At 50.9% G+C, this 14885-nt stretch overlaps 1 protein-coding gene across 1 annotated transcript; it reads left to right on the top strand.

Moving 5' to 3' along the window:
• The first annotated feature begins 938 nt into the window (after positions 1-938).
• On the top strand, positions 939-6725 carry Cnga2 (cyclic nucleotide gated channel alpha 2). The gene is made up of 6 exons (XM_023706272.1): positions 939-1048; positions 1455-1547; positions 2049-2219; positions 3170-3277; positions 4899-5005; positions 5323-6725. The coding sequence occupies exons 1-6, from the start codon at positions 939-941 to the stop codon at positions 6723-6725; spliced, it is 1992 nt and encodes a 663-aa protein (XP_023562040.1).
• The last annotated feature ends 8160 nt before the right edge of the window (positions 6726-14885 follow it).

Here is a 14885-nt window from a genome sequence, read left to right as displayed (position 1 = left end):
GAGAGAGCTGAAGTGTGTGATGTGTCCTCAGAGCTGGCCCAGGCTGTGCTCCGTTTTCCTGTCCATCTGTAAGCTTGGTCTTCGACACCACCTTTCCCTAAGGGCCAGCTACAGAGCTGATCAGTGTGATCACTGTGCACATCCTGGCTTTGTTTGCATTGCCTGGAACTTTCGGTCTCCATGGTCTGCTGCCTCCAGAGTCCAAATAGGGACTCACAGATGCCAGTCTTTTTCCCTCAGGTGCCTTCATTAGCATCCTGGTGCCATAGTCCCACAGAGAGCACCAGGCGAGCATCTCTGACGATGCTTGACAAGCCTGCCATCACCATGGAGACAGCTTCAGGAGCTGGAGCGAGCTGGGTGGGGTAGATGCCAGGAGCAGCTTTAGGGCCATGGACCTTGAAGTAGTAGAGGCCCTGGGAAATTTGGGAGGACTGCATCTACTGAGGCACCTGACCAGCCCTAGTTGGGCTCAGCTGGGCTAAGCATCTTCTGTGCCAGTTGTCTGGTCTATAGCAAAACATACTGTGGGAGGCCATTCCCACTTGTCTTGGTTATTCCATCCTGAGCTGCTTCCTCCCAGTCTGTTTTGCACACTCCTTCTCTGCTCAGCTTCCCAATATAGACAACTTAACGCCCTAGGCCCTGCAGGGGCAGGGGGGCCCAGCTTTGCCTCAGTGCCAGGCTCCAAAGGCCAGGCAATAACTGATCTCCTCCCACTCTGATGACCTTTCACAAGAAGACAGTGCTGAGCTAGAAAATGTGGTTGTGTTTCCTCCACCCAAGTGAACTTTTGGACACATGAATATCAAAGCCACTTGGGCCCTGGTTTCACTCTCACCCCACTCACTGTTAGCTCTCCTGCCCTCTAAGGGTGCCAGAGTACTCTGTGACCTTCCTTGTGTCCCTGTCAGGTGAGTCCCAGCTATACATGGAGGATGACAGAAAAATCCAATGGTGTGAAGAGCTCCCCAGCCAATAACCACAACCATCATGCACCCCCTGCCATCAAAGCCAATGGCAAAGATGAGCACAGGACCAGTAGCAGGTGAGTTCATTGAGGCAGGGGCATTTCAAAGGTGCCCGGAGGCTGTCAGACCCTCTTGGCTGGCCTCATCTTAGAGCAGGTTCTTGGGCTGTAGGAGCTCTTCTAATGAGACAGTGAAATACATAGGCATCTATCAGTGCTCGAGACAAGTCATGCCTAGAGAACAATGTAGTGTATCTGCTCCTTTTTTGTGTGAGGTTCTGGGCATTGAACCCAAGGACTTCACACTGAGCTACATATCCAAGCTTGTTTTATTTATTATTTAATTTTGAGACAAGTTCTCATCTAGTTCCTAAGTTCCTCAGGTGGCTCTTGAACTTGTGAGCTTCTTGCTTTGTACATCCCAGAGTGCTGGGATTATATGTATGTACCACTATGCCCAAAAAATGTGTTCCTTTCTCTGCAGGCCTCAGTCTGCAGCCGAAGATGATACTTCCTCAGAGCTGCAGAGGCTGGCAGCCTTGGAGACCCCGCGGCGGGGGAGGGGTGGCTTTCGGAGGTGAGTTCCTCCACCAATCTGCCTCCCTCACTTCTGTGCAGGTGCATACCATGACTCTCCTCCCTCAGCCCGAGAGGCCTTCTTATTAGACCAGAGAGGTCTAAGCAACTCCAAGGCTCCTGTGAGGCAAGCTGGGAATGGCCAGCTCTCTTGGCATTGGCCGGAAGTGTTCTTCACAGCCATGGGGCCTAGGTAGATGGCTCTGTACCATGAACACTTGTTTACTCTTCACATTCAACTAAGATGGTGCCTTTTCAGAATATCTTCCTAACCCTTGAACCCAGATTGCATTCCTGGTCCTGCCTGAGTCCCAGTCCGTGTCTTGAAAGCTAGCCTGTATTCCAGCTCTTAAAACACAGGAAATTATGGCTTGACCTGCTTCCTATTTCTTTCTTCATCTTCCATGTTCTTCATCAGACAACAGGTTCTCAGGGCTAAGTCACCTCAGAACAGCAGTGTCTCCTTTCTGGCTCATTTGTTCTCTCTCTTTCTCTCCTCTAGGATTGTACGCTTGGTGGGAGTTATAAGAGAATGGGCCAACAAGAATTTCCGTGAGGAGGAATCTAGGCCTGACTCATTCCTTGAGCGCTTCCGTGGGCCTGAACTCCAGACTGTGACGACACAGCAGGGAGATGGCAAAGGCGACAAGGACAGCGAGGGAAAGGCCACCAAGTACAGTTGTCCAGCCAGTGGGGTTCCATGGTTCCCAATCATGCAATGGGAGAGCTGAATGGGGCTTCAAATGCCACTGCTAGGGGCAGACTCTGGTAGGGAAAAGGCTGGGAAGAGATGGCTGCTGATTTTAAGTCCAGAAAATTTCCACTGTCATTACCCACAGCCTTTCCAACAGCCGGCGGTCTTCATGCCATGGGAACCTCTGGTGGCTTTTCTCATCTTAGTTGCAGTTGCTCCCACACCACATGTCCTCTTGAAGCTCATGAAGTGAATGTGAGCAGGGAGTGTAGTTGGCAAGGGCCTGCCACCCCTCGCCCTAGGTCCAGCAGTCAGTAAATGCACCAGGAGGGTGTATTCGGGGCGTACTGTTGGAGGCTTGCTTGTACCTCTCCCAGTGGGCAAAGAATTGCTTTTTGAAAAGGATATGCAGAGGGGTGGTGGGAAAGGCCCAGATGATTGAAGAGGAGTGGTAGAGGGCAGAGAAGGCATCACTGGAGGGTCTGTTCCTTGAGAGGTGAGTGGCTGCTTGGCCAAGCCAACATTCACCACCACTGGTCAGAGAGGGCAAAGGGCTCTCACCACAGTAGGACACAGCATCTGGAAAAGTGACTCAAAGGCTTGAGGCCAGGGAGCAAGGGGTGCACTCACCCCTGGGGCTTCTCTCTCTTTCTAGGAGGAACATGGGGGCAGGCACCTGCTGAAAGCTCTGTGCCTGATATGCCTTCCAAGCGAGGGTGTCCAGAGGGGCTCCCTATATTCATGATGGGAAGAGGGGTGTCCCTCACTCTTCAGCTGCTTGGCTCGAGGTTGTGGGTCCCTGGAAACCAGGATGCTAAGACAGCCTACCGCCATTCCACACATCCCCATGAGCAGTGCTTTCGGGGACACTTTGGCCTCTGGGAGCCAGAGGCCTTAATCTTAAACTTGGTTTTTGTTTACCACTTCAGGAAGAAATTTGAGCTATTTGTCTTGGATCCTGCTGGGGACTGGTACTACCGCTGGCTCTTTTTCATCGCCATGCCTGTTTTCTACAACTGGTGCCTGTTGGTGGCCAGGTGAGCAGAGGAGGACCTTAGAGGGGGTGGCCCAACCAGTGTAGTGCTCAGGTTCCAGGATTCAGTGGCACACCAGTTCCAGCTGTGAACACGCAGTTCACAGAAACCCAAGCCTCTTCCTGGGTTCCCTGGCTGCCAACAGCACCTCTGTCCACCCTGTGAGCCCAACACTCCCCATTACTTGATATGTCACCAACTCTTCAAGGCTGTCCTCTTCCTGGTCCTGCAACCTGCTCCTACTTCCTCATATTTGTACTGCTGTCTTTGGTGAGGCCTCTTTGCCTTTCCCTGAGACAGCTACAGCAGCCGCTGCCCTTTCTTGTGGGTACCTGAAGCCTGTCTGGTGGACCTCCACACAGCACATGCACTTGTTGAGGAACTGAATTTAGTTGCACCACTGCCACCTTGGAGCCCTTTCAGTGGCTCCAAGATGACCGTTAAGGCCTTTTGTCTGCCCGCAGCATTCCCACTCAACTCCCTCCTTCACCTTGTTCCTTCATTCAGCGAGTACTTCACGGAGTCCTTACTGGGTGCTAGGTTCTGTGCTCAGTATGGGGGACAGCATGGTGCGCAAGACAGTCATGGGCTCTGCTCTCCTGCATCTCAAGGCCAGTGAAAGACATGAACTGCAAACATGACACAAAAGGAATGATCATTCCAGTCTCTGGTGTCAGGGACTTGCTAGAGATGGAAGCCAGGGCTTCTGAGGAGGTGAGGCCTACTTGGTGGAAGGAAGTCAGCCATTTTGATACCCAAACTTGGCAGAAGGATTGCTTCAGGCAGAGGCAACACATACCAGGCCTTCTCTTGGGCGGATCCAGGGTGGCTGAAGGCTGTGCTAGGCCCTCAGCATGACAGAGCTTGCTGGTTCTGTAGCCTTTGGAGTTTGATTCTGAATGTGACCGTAGTAAACATTCACTGCATCCCATCCCGGGCTCTGTTCCCTACTCTGCCCTCTCCTTTGGCCAGGCTGGTGAATCCTTTGGTGCTTTCAGTGATATCAAACAGCTGGCTGCAGTACATGTGCATAGGTCCGCCACAGGGCCCTACACCCTACCCACTCAGCTCCAAGTGCTATCAGTTTCTCTACTGCCTCCAACCGCTCTCCATTCCTACTGCCTCTAGCCCAGCCTAGCCACCAGCATGCTTTCACCTGGCCTGGCCAGTATTCTGTGTTGAGTGATCACAGGTATATGTGTCTTTGACTATAACAAATATATTTTTAGAGTGTAAACATCCACACCATACGTTTTCATCAATCCTTGGATGTTGAAGGGCTGGGCATAGGGGTGAGTCAGCTCCAAGCTCTAGTGTGCTCCTCCGATGACTCCTTCATTCTCTTAACTGACACCCCTGAGCAGGTGAGTCCTGAGTTGCCTTCCCAAAGCTCATAGTCTAGGGGATGAGGTGGGCAACAGTGCTACATCCCTTGTTGGTGTCTGTACCACCAGGTTGATTGCGACTTGCTAGCGCCCCTGGTGGCCATTTTAAGCCTTGCACAAATAGGCATCCAGTTGGGCCCTCATTGAGGCTGAGCCCTGTTCTCCCACAGAGCTTGCTTCAGTGCACAAATAGGCATCCAGTTGGGCCCTCATTGAGGCTGAGCCCTGTTCTCCCACAGAGCTTGCTTCAGTGACCTCCAGAGGGGCTACTTCCTCGTGTGGTTGGTGCTGGACTACTTCTCAGATGTAGTCTACATCGCAGACCTCTTCATCCGATTGCGCACAGGTGAGTGAGTTGTTGGGACACACAGGTAGCACTATGCCCTACAATTCCAATGACATGAGTCCACACTTTCAAGAATCTGCTTCGGCTGAGACTCCAGCAGGTGACTGATCTACTTTGAATTCATGGTCTCGAGTGGTTAGAGGGGCTCAGATCTAGGGGTGGTCTCTTGGGTTCTTTCTGGCCATCCCTGCTCTATGGGTTATGCTCTTCCTTGGGGAAGAGGGCTAAGGGAACAGTTTAGTCCTTGCTAAGTATGAGCCTTTAGTGAGGGATAAGCCTGGAGGCAGAGGTGACATACTGCCTTGTGTGTCTACCAGGTTTCCTAGAGCAGGGACTTCTGGTAAAAGATACCAAGAAACTGCGAGACAACTATATCTACACCCTGCAGTTCAAGTTGGATGTGGCTTCGATTATCCCCACGGACCTGATCTACTTCGCTGTAGGAGTCCACAGCCCTGAGGTGCGCTTCAATCGTTTGCTGCACTTTCCCCGAATGTTCGAGTTCTTTGACCGCACGGAGACACGTACCAGCTACCCCAACATCTTCCGCATCAGCAACCTGGTCCTGTATATCTTGGTCATTATCCACTGGAATGCTTGCATCTATTATGCCATCTCCAAGTCCATTGGCTTTGGGGTGGACACCTGGGTTTACCCCAACATCACTGACCCGGAGTATGGCTACCTCACTAGGGAGTACATCTACTGCCTTTACTGGTCTACGCTGACCCTCACCACCATTGGGGAGACTCCACCACCTGTAAAAGATGAAGAGTACTTGTTTGTCATCTTTGACTTCCTGATCGGTGTCCTCATCTTTGCCACCATCGTGGGAAATGTAGGCTCCATGATCTCCAACATGAATGCCACACGGGCTGAGTTCCAGGCCAAGATTGACGCCATCAAACACTACATGCAGTTCCGCAAGGTTAGTAAGGAGATGGAAGCCAAGGTCATTAGGTGGTTTGACTATCTGTGGACTAATAAGAAGTCAGTGGATGAGCGGGAAGTTCTCAAGAACCTGCCAGCCAAGCTCAGGGCAGAGATAGCCATCAATGTCCACCTGTCCACACTCAAGAAAGTGCGAATCTTCCAGGACTGTGAGGCTGGCCTGCTGGTGGAGCTGGTGCTGAAGCTTCGTCCTCAGGTCTTCAGCCCCGGGGATTACATTTGCCGCAAGGGGGACATTGGCAAGGAGATGTACATAATCAAAGAGGGCAAGTTGGCAGTGGTGGCTGATGATGGAGTGACTCAGTATGCCCTCCTCTTAGCTGGGAGCTGCTTTGGAGAGATCAGCATCCTGAACATTAAGGGCAGCAAAATGGGCAATCGGCGCACGGCCAATATCCGCAGCCTGGGCTACTCAGACCTCTTCTGCTTGTCCAAGGATGACCTCATGGAAGCGGTGACTGAGTACCCTGATGCCAAGAAGGTCTTAGAAGAGAGGGGCCGGGAGATCCTAATGAAGGAAGGGCTGCTGGACGAGAGTGAGGTGGCTGCCAGCATGGAGGTAGATGTGCAGGAGAAGCTAGAGCAGCTGGAGACCAACATGGAGACTTTGTACACCCGCTTTGCCCGCCTGCTGGCTGAGTACACGGGGGCGCAGCAAAAGCTCAAGCAGCGCATCACGGTCCTGGAGACCAAGATGAGACACAGTGAGGACGATGACCTGGCAGACGGGTTGGACAGCCCGGAGCCAGGAGGCGATGTGCAGCCATAAAGCTCAGGGCCCGAAGGCCATGGCAGCTTTGCCTTGACCTCAGATCTAGATGCGCTCTATAGTTCTCCAGGCTCATGCATTTTTCTCCTGCTACTGAGTCTCCCCCAAGCCTCTCCGAGGCTTCAAGCTTTGGCCTAACCATGCAAGAGTTGCCTTCCAAGTGTAGCTAAGAGCTAAGCTTGTGAACAGTATGGACTGTTGGCTGGGCTTCCTGGAGCTTCAGCCTGGCCAGGCCTGAAGAAGGGAGGAAAAACCAGTTGAGCTGTCTTCCGGGGGAAGCCTTGGATTAGAACCCTTGGTGATGATGTGCCTGTGTGTAGCATGGTACTCACACTGCTGCCCCGCCCCCTCTGCCTGGCTCCTTTGGACCACTAGACTCTGTTGTCTGTTGTCTTGTCTGTCTGTCTGTCTTTCAGCTGGGAGGGGGGCTCTGTAGTTTTCTCTAGAGCAGAAAGATGTTGAGGTTTCTGGCTCCTGGTCCACTTCAAGTCATGAGGTGAAGCACAAGCTTCCTGCTAAGAGCCCAGCAGGCAATGCTACCTGGCCGCTTTGGCCCTGCTGTGCAGAACACTTTTGAAGAGTTCTTGAAGTTGGTGGTGGGTGGCAGACTCTTCAAGTTAATACATGTATTAGGGGTACTAGCAAGTTAATAAACCCTTCTAACTCTGCATGGTATGCATTGATCAGCTTTGCTGTCTACCTTCCCATCAGTCCTTTCTTTTCCTCACCCACTTCCCACTGCAGGACTCTTCCTGCCTGCACACATCATGCCATCTTCCCCTGCCTGCTTGAACCCCAGTGGTCCTGTAGGACGGCTCTAGCACCAGCTCCTTGGAGAAGCCTTGCCCACGCCCACTGCCCTGGGAGGCAGATAGTCACCCTATATGGGCTTCCACACTGCTCATGTGCCTCTCTGTGCTGATTCTTATTAAACCGTGTGGTCGGTTGTCATGGACCTGTCTCTCCACTGGACTGTGGGATCTTTGAGGGCCAGGCTAAAAACATCTCCTGCACTGCATTCTGCAGCCTCCATCGTATGTGTGGTCCACAATAGCCACTGAGAGAAGTGAACATGCAAGTGAGAGAGAGGGTGAGTGAATAAATTGGCACACCTGACCCAGACGCCTGTGAGAAGCATTGGCTCTGCCTGGGGCGCTGGGAAGGACCTGAGGGTGGCAGCTATTTGAGCTGGGGCTCATGTGGCAATCAGGAGCTCGAGGGACTAGTGCTGGTTAATGGGCAAGAAGGTTGAGGTGCAGATTCCTGTGCCTTCGCAACAGCCATTCATTCATTCATTCATTCATTCATTCATTCATTCATTCACTCATTCATTGTGGTAAAATGCACATGAACTTACTTCTTCACCATTTTAAGTGTGTAGTTCAATAGTGCTACATATATTCATATCGTGAAATACATGAAGAAATGTTCACCATCTCTGGCCACTGGAGAAATGCAAATTAAAACAACACGGCGATGCCATCTCACTCCAGAAAGATGGTTACCATCAAGCCTGCTGGCAAGGCTGCAGGGGGAAAAGAACTGTCCTGTGTTGTTTGTGGGAGTGCAAAATAGTCCATCCACTATGGAAATCAGCATGGAGACTCCTGTGCAAAGTAAGGGCAGAAATTCCATTTGCCTTAGCTATTCCCATGCTAGGTGTCCTGCCCCAAGAGGGAAGGACATCATACTACAGTGACATACGCAGGCCCACGCTTACAGTAGCACAGCTCACACAGCTAAACCTCAGGCTTAAAAAGTGCATGGTTGGTGGAGAGAGTAGAGGGAAGGGGTTGAAGAAAGGATTTAGGAGTGCTGTGCACATGCAGCAGCTTCCCACAAGGAGTAAACATTGCATACTGCAGACACGGGTGAATGAAATTAAGGATTTAAAAAACTACACTCACATTCTCATGAAACCAACCTGCAAACCCTGTTCCTCTCCTTTTGCCTCTGGCAGCCACTGCTTAGCTTTTCTCTCTATGAACTTGACTGCCCTAGGGAAGCGTATCATGTCGATTGTTTGCTTCTGGTTGATTTCTCTCAGCATGCCATTGTCAGCACCCATCCATGCTGTAGAGCTAGCACCCACTGGAAATCACTTCGTTTTTTCCCCCTTGAAGGCTGAGTAGGATTCGCTGTGTGGATGCCACATTTTGCTTATTCACTTATCTGTTGCTGGACACTTGGGTTGGGAAGGTGTTGCTTATGCCATTCGTCTGTTTCAATACTCCTGTTATGAGGATGGGTATACATACAACCGTTTATTTCCAATTCTTTTGAGTATATACCCATCAATGGGGCTGCAGGGTTCTATGATGATGCCTTTGACTTCTGAAGAACTGCCTCTATCTATCTATCTATCTAATTCTTTTGAGTATATACCCATCAATGGGGCTGCAGGGTTCTATGATGATGCCTTTGACTTCTGAAGAACTGCCTGCTGTACCATTTTCCAGGGGCTATGCCATTTTCTAAGGGGCCTACACCACGTTCTAGTCCGTTGCCAGAACACAGCTTTCCACATTTCTTTATATCCTATTTCTTGTTTTTAGTCTGTTTGCAGCAGTCACCCTAGTGGGTGTGAGGCGATATCGTGCGGTGCCTTTGACTCACATTTCTCTAGTGGCTCATGGTCTGGGGCATATATTCATGTGTCTTTTTTATGTATTTAGTATGGGGTTTACAGGGTCTACAGGGTCTCACTGCATAGATCGGACTGGTCGTGATTCTCCTGTTTTCAGCCTCCAAAGTACCGGGGTTACAGTTACACGCCACTGTGCCCAGTCTCAATCACCATTTCAGTGCACCCTGGGGGCGGGGCCAGCATGGCTCACCGGGAACCCGGCCACTGCGCTCTACCTAAGCAGACACTTTAGTTCACTGAGCTGTCTCATGTGTCTTCTTTGCAGAAGTGTCTAGTTGAGTTCTTCAGCCATTTTAACTCAGTTGAGTTTTAAAGTTCTTTAAATATTATGGTTATAATTTTCCTACTAGAAACGGTTTGACAACAAGTCACCCTGCTGCACAGGCTGCCTTTCCACACTGTTGATCCTGTCATTTGATGCACAACTTTTACTTTTGCATAATCCAGATTTTCTACTTTTCATCTCTGTTGCTTGTGCTACTGGTGTCATTAGGTACTTTTTTGTGAATTCATTTTTCTAGCCAGACTTCTTTTGAATTTAGTGTCATTTCCTGGCCTCGTCCTTAGCTTACAGCAGTAAGTCTTGCCCAAGGGAAAGCTCACCCTAAGGAATCTGTAACCTTATTCAGGCCCATCTTGGTCCCTGAGAGTGGCAGCCACTGGGACACACATTTACGATGGGCCCGTGTTCTGTGCAAGTGTTTCCATTGAGTATCGGGATGGAAGAGAAAGCTCCAAGCCCTCATCCTGCAAGAGAGACCCAGCCAATGGGAGGAGGCATCCTTGGAGACCCAGCCAGCTGCTTGCCAAGATGCTTGTTGCTAAGGGTGCATTAAGGAGTTCAATTTCCACCAAGTGTTGGAAACTGGACAAGTTGTTAGCTTGGCAGACTTGGGCTGGCACCGGGGCCAGGGGCTGGGGTGTGACTGTACTCAAAATGTCTGCCTTGATTTTTCACAAAGACTCTGCAGTGTTGTTCCCTGGAGCCTGGTTCGCTCTCAGTCCACCCCAGGAGACAAGTACATATTTCCGTTCTCTATTATGGGATGCATGGTGAATCTTGAAGCCGGCTTTCTCTATCGCAAAGCAGGTGGCCACCTTGGGTGCCACAGGGAGCCTACTGGTACCAGACCAGGCTTCAGGATTCAGCTCCCACCCTCTCCCTAACTCTCTTCCCCCAGACATCCTGGGATGCACCTCCTACAGCCTTTTGCTGTGCCTCAAATGCCTATCCCGAGTGACAGTGAGAGTGTTGTGTGTGTGCACGTGCACATCTCTGTGGACTCAATGTGGACACCCGTGTGAGTACCTGGATGTCAGCCGCTGCAGGCAGCAGCTGCTTCTGACCAACCCCCACCCACGCCCTCTCAGCAGCTCTCTCTGCAAGCAAGAACGTGACTCTGCCTGTCACTGGCCTCCGCCTCCATCTCTCTTCTCTAGCTGGCTGTAATATAAGAGCTGAAGTACATTTTCCATTATGTGCTGTATTTATGCAGCACAGCCTGATGTTCCCTGCTCTTAATTTAAAAATGTTTAATTTGGAATTTTTTTATTTTCCTTTAAATATACTTACTGAAGGTAAATTGCCCTATCCATATATCACCACTAGTTTGCTTTTCTCTGCTCTGGTAACCATCCGAGGAAAACACGAGTCTCTGTTGCCTCCCATCACGCCCTTGTTCCTTAGGTCTTAGCCTTGGGGACTCCAGTGTGGCTTACAGACTGCCTTCCTGTCTTCATCCAGCCTGAGTTCCAGCTTCAGCAGCGTTGATCTCTTTTTGGTCTGCAGCTTAGAGATAGTCTGACCACTTGTTCTCTTCTTGGGAGGAAGACTGAGGCAGAGGGACCCCTCTCTTATTTACCCCGAAACAAGGAAGCCCTCCAGCCACAGGCAAGGAACCCAACCACCAGAGGGCGCATGGACCTCAGGAAAGTGGGGTGGGCTCTTCTCTGTGACTCCCCTTACCAAGCAAGGGACTGAGCAGTCCCTGAAAGGCCATTCCTGGTGGTCCCCAAGACCTGGGAGAGCTCATTACAGTCCCTCCAAATGTGTTCAGGGTTTCCTGAGTGTCCAAGCCAATGGCTCTGTCCAATCCAAGTCTGGGCACCCTAGATACCCAGGCCCTATTAGAGGCTGAGGAAAGAAATGTCAGTGTTAAATTGCAAGGGAACCTGAAGGCTAAAATTGCCATTATTTCTTTTGTATGTATATGTGGGAAAAAATACTAGTAGTCTACAAAACCCTTGATGTTCTAAATAATACTGCTTAGCACGGAGCTAAAGTAAAACATGAGCTTATTTAAACTTGACTGAAAGGAAATATTATGTAAATAGTTGCTCCTGTTCTACATGAAAGTAGTACAAGACCATGGTACGCAGTCAATTAGCTCCTTGACCCCACTGTGGCACTTCAGAATTAACATCATGACACTTCACTTCCCGATCGCTTTCCTCCCAAGTCGGCTCCTCCTCAGCACACTGAATGACAGTGACATGACCATCCTTCCAGTTGCTCACGCCAGACCACTACAGTCATCCTGGATCTATCTATCTATCTATCTATCTATCTATCTATCTATCTATCTATCTATCTATCTATCTATATCTATCATCTTTCTTTCTTTCTTTCTTTCTTTCTTTCTTTCTTTCTTTCTTTGTCTTTTGGGGAAGGGTCTACAGGGTGTTCAGGGTCTCACTACTAGATTGGATTCGTAGTGTTACGCCTGTTTGCAGCCTCCCAAGATCTTGGATTATAGGCGCACGCCACCACGCCCAGTCTCAATTGCTGTGCCTTGGGGGTGAGGCTGGCATGGCAGGTTGGGGAATCGAACCCCCAGCCCCTGCACCTGCTCGCAGGTGCTTTAATCCGCTGAGCTGTTTGGCTCTCCCTGGATGCTTCTTTGGCCTCCAGTCACCGCTGCCAGGCACCCAGGAAATGCTGTAGGCTTAGCTTCTAAAGTGCATTCATCATCACCGCACCACTCCCCTCCCGCTGCCCTTGCCTTGGCCCTGGCAGGGACAGTCACTTCCCGGGCGATGTGCTGGCTCGAGCCCTTGGGCCCGCAAGCCATTCTCACCCAGCCCACCAGATTTTCAAACATGAAAATCATATTCCTTCCCTCCTCTGCTTGAAACCTTCTGGTAGTTTTCCATTATCCTTAGGAAAAAAATTCAAGCTCATGCCTGTGGTCCCCAGTCCTGTGCATAACAGATTCGCCCACCAGTGAGAGCACTTCACCCTCTCTTTTGCTCACCCCGCTCTCTCTGCCTTTGCCCTCTGCACATGCCCAGCCTCTTGGACGTGCTGTCTCTGCTCCTCCCCCTCCAGATCTTGCCCTGGCTGGCGCCTTGCTTTCAGGACCCGAAAGGATCCCTCGATGGCTCCTCACCCCAGGGCTCGTCCCCTCGGTGGTTGCTGCAGCACTTCTCACCCTTCCTAGTCAGTTCTTACGCCTGGTTCCAGTTTCCTGCTTGTTTGCATCTTCAACATGGGCCACACTCTGAGGGAGGGATCTCTTGCCAGCTCGCTGCTGCATTGCCAGCAGCTGGAGCATCTACGGGCATGGCCCAGCACTCCCAGCACTGGGCACTGGGGGCTCGCAAGCGCTGGCTTCCTCTGATGACCCACCCTGCTGCCAGCTCTCACAGCCTGGTTGTGCTGTAGGCACACGTGGGCACCACAATCCACAAGCCAACCAGTCGGCTCCCAAGGAGCTCTACTTCTCCTACACATGGCTGTGTGCATCAGCCCTCTCATCCTTCATAGTCCCCTCTAACGGCCTCTCCTCCCTCAAGTTGTCTTGCCTCACTGCTCCTGCCCCAGTGCTCATCTACGTTGTGGCTCTCCTAGTCCCCGTTCCTTGAGCTCAGGTCTCGAGGAGTGAGATTCATCCTGCCCAGCTGTAGCTAAAGTTACCTGCAGAGGAAGGCTGTGTCTGCGTGCCTGCATGTGGGAGTGCGTGCGTGCGTGCGTGCGTGCGTGCGTGCATGTGTATGTGTGCTTGGCCTTGAGGGTTCTGCTGGAGGCAGAGCTCCTTGCCCTGAACAGGGATGTGGGGTGGGCAGGCAGCAATGCCATCGGGCCCCGACTGGAGGAGTGCTGTGCCATTCTACCTGTGGGTGCAGTTGCACTCACCTTCCCCCGGCACGTACTGAGATGCCAAATACTAAGTGATTTCATTTCTCTCTGAGGGAGCCTTTCCCTGGGAAGACAATTGAGTCCTGATTTAGAGCCTCACACCAAACCAGCTACCACTAGCCCCAGTGGGGAGAGCAATGAAGATGCATTTCTAGCTAACAGCTTTGCTAAGCACAGGTCCAAAGAAGTCTTGGCCCCGTGGTTGGGGTTGGGGCCATGCCTATGGGGGGCCTGGTAGAGGCCTAGGCTAGAAACCCCATAACCTGGTGACAGGTAGCTGGCACATTCCGTTTCTAGTTGCTTGGGGCTTTGAAATTTCAACTGCTAGAAATAGTGAAGAACAATTGTGAAGCGAACATTATTTTCATATCCAATGAAATCATAGTTTTTTGGTGCCTCTGGACTTGGAGAGGACCTGGGCTGTGGTCTCATCATTCACACTGGCTGGTGCTCTGAGGAGGGCTGAACAAGCTGCTGGTTTGCCCTTCATGGACAAATGTGTCCCTGAGAACCTCATATTTGCCCAGGCTCTTGAAGTCAACCAGGCAAGAAGGATGGGGCACCAGGCAGGCATGGGGAGAGTTTAACATGAAACCAATTTTTTCTTAGGCTACACCAATCCTAGAATTAATTTGGCCTTGCTGACTGAACACAACACATTGCTTCACCATTTAGATGCAGTTTCCCAGTTTTTAAAGGGAGGAGCTTCTCAGGGCATTTTGCAGCCTTCCTGGGGGCAGAAGGAGAATAGATTTATTCTATTGTAACTCATAACCCTTGCACCACTCAAGCGCTAACTTCCAGCAAGGCCTTCGGAGTTGCCAGTTTCTATGGATCAATGTTTTTAATTAGATGGGTTTTCTTGTTTTTTTCTTTATTAGATTGAGTAAGCAAATTAAATTGAGCAATTTGTTGTTAGGTCATTTAAATGCCAACTCAATTTCATAGCCTGGGCTCATGCCACTTCCAAGCGCTTCCAAGGGCTTCCCAGAGTGATGGAATCGGAGGCCAGTGAGAGTAGTGAACATCTCCTAGAATTGTAGAGGGCCCTCTGGCTTTGGTGTGCTGAGTTCCAGGGCCACAGTCCAGCTCTTCATTTCTTTATGTTTGGGTCTAAGAGGACAAAGTGGGCAACTAGACGGGTTCTAGGTGCTGAGTGGGACTGGAAGCACAGTACAGGGATGCTGATCAGATGGCCACAGGTTAGCCCATGGACAAGGCGGGGCCTTGTGCTTGCAGCTCCTGTTTTCCTGTCTCTGTGATGGGCATGGTGTCCTTCCATTAGGGCATTCTGGGTCACTCAGGCTCTGTAGAGGGAGTGCTGCCCCAGCATGAGCAAGATACAGCTGGTCTATCCGTGCTGGATGGGACCCAG

The sequence above is a fragment of the Octodon degus genome, unplaced genomic scaffold, assembly GCF_000260255.1.
Source record: "Octodon degus isolate 3935 unplaced genomic scaffold, OctDeg1.0 scaffold00249, whole genome shotgun sequence".
In the NCBI taxonomy this organism is placed as follows: Eukaryota; Metazoa; Chordata; class Mammalia; order Rodentia; family Octodontidae; genus Octodon; species Octodon degus.
Note: the sequence above shows the minus strand (reverse complement) of the source record. Positions and strands in the feature narration are given on the sequence as shown.

Bases quoted from the DNA above. Each gene is read 5' to 3' on its own strand.
- Cnga2 (XM_023706272.1), top strand. From the start codon at position 939: ATGACAGAAAAATCCAATGGTGTGAAGAGCTCCCCAGCCAATAACCAC. The intron at 1,049-1,454 runs GTGAGTTCATTG...CTTTCTCTGCAG, and splicing joins GAGCACAGGACCAGTAGCAG to GCCTCAGTCTGCAGCCGAAG. The intron at 1,548-2,048 runs GTGAGTTCCTCC...TCTCTCCTCTAG, and splicing joins GGGAGGGGTGGCTTTCGGAG to GATTGTACGCTTGGTGGGAG.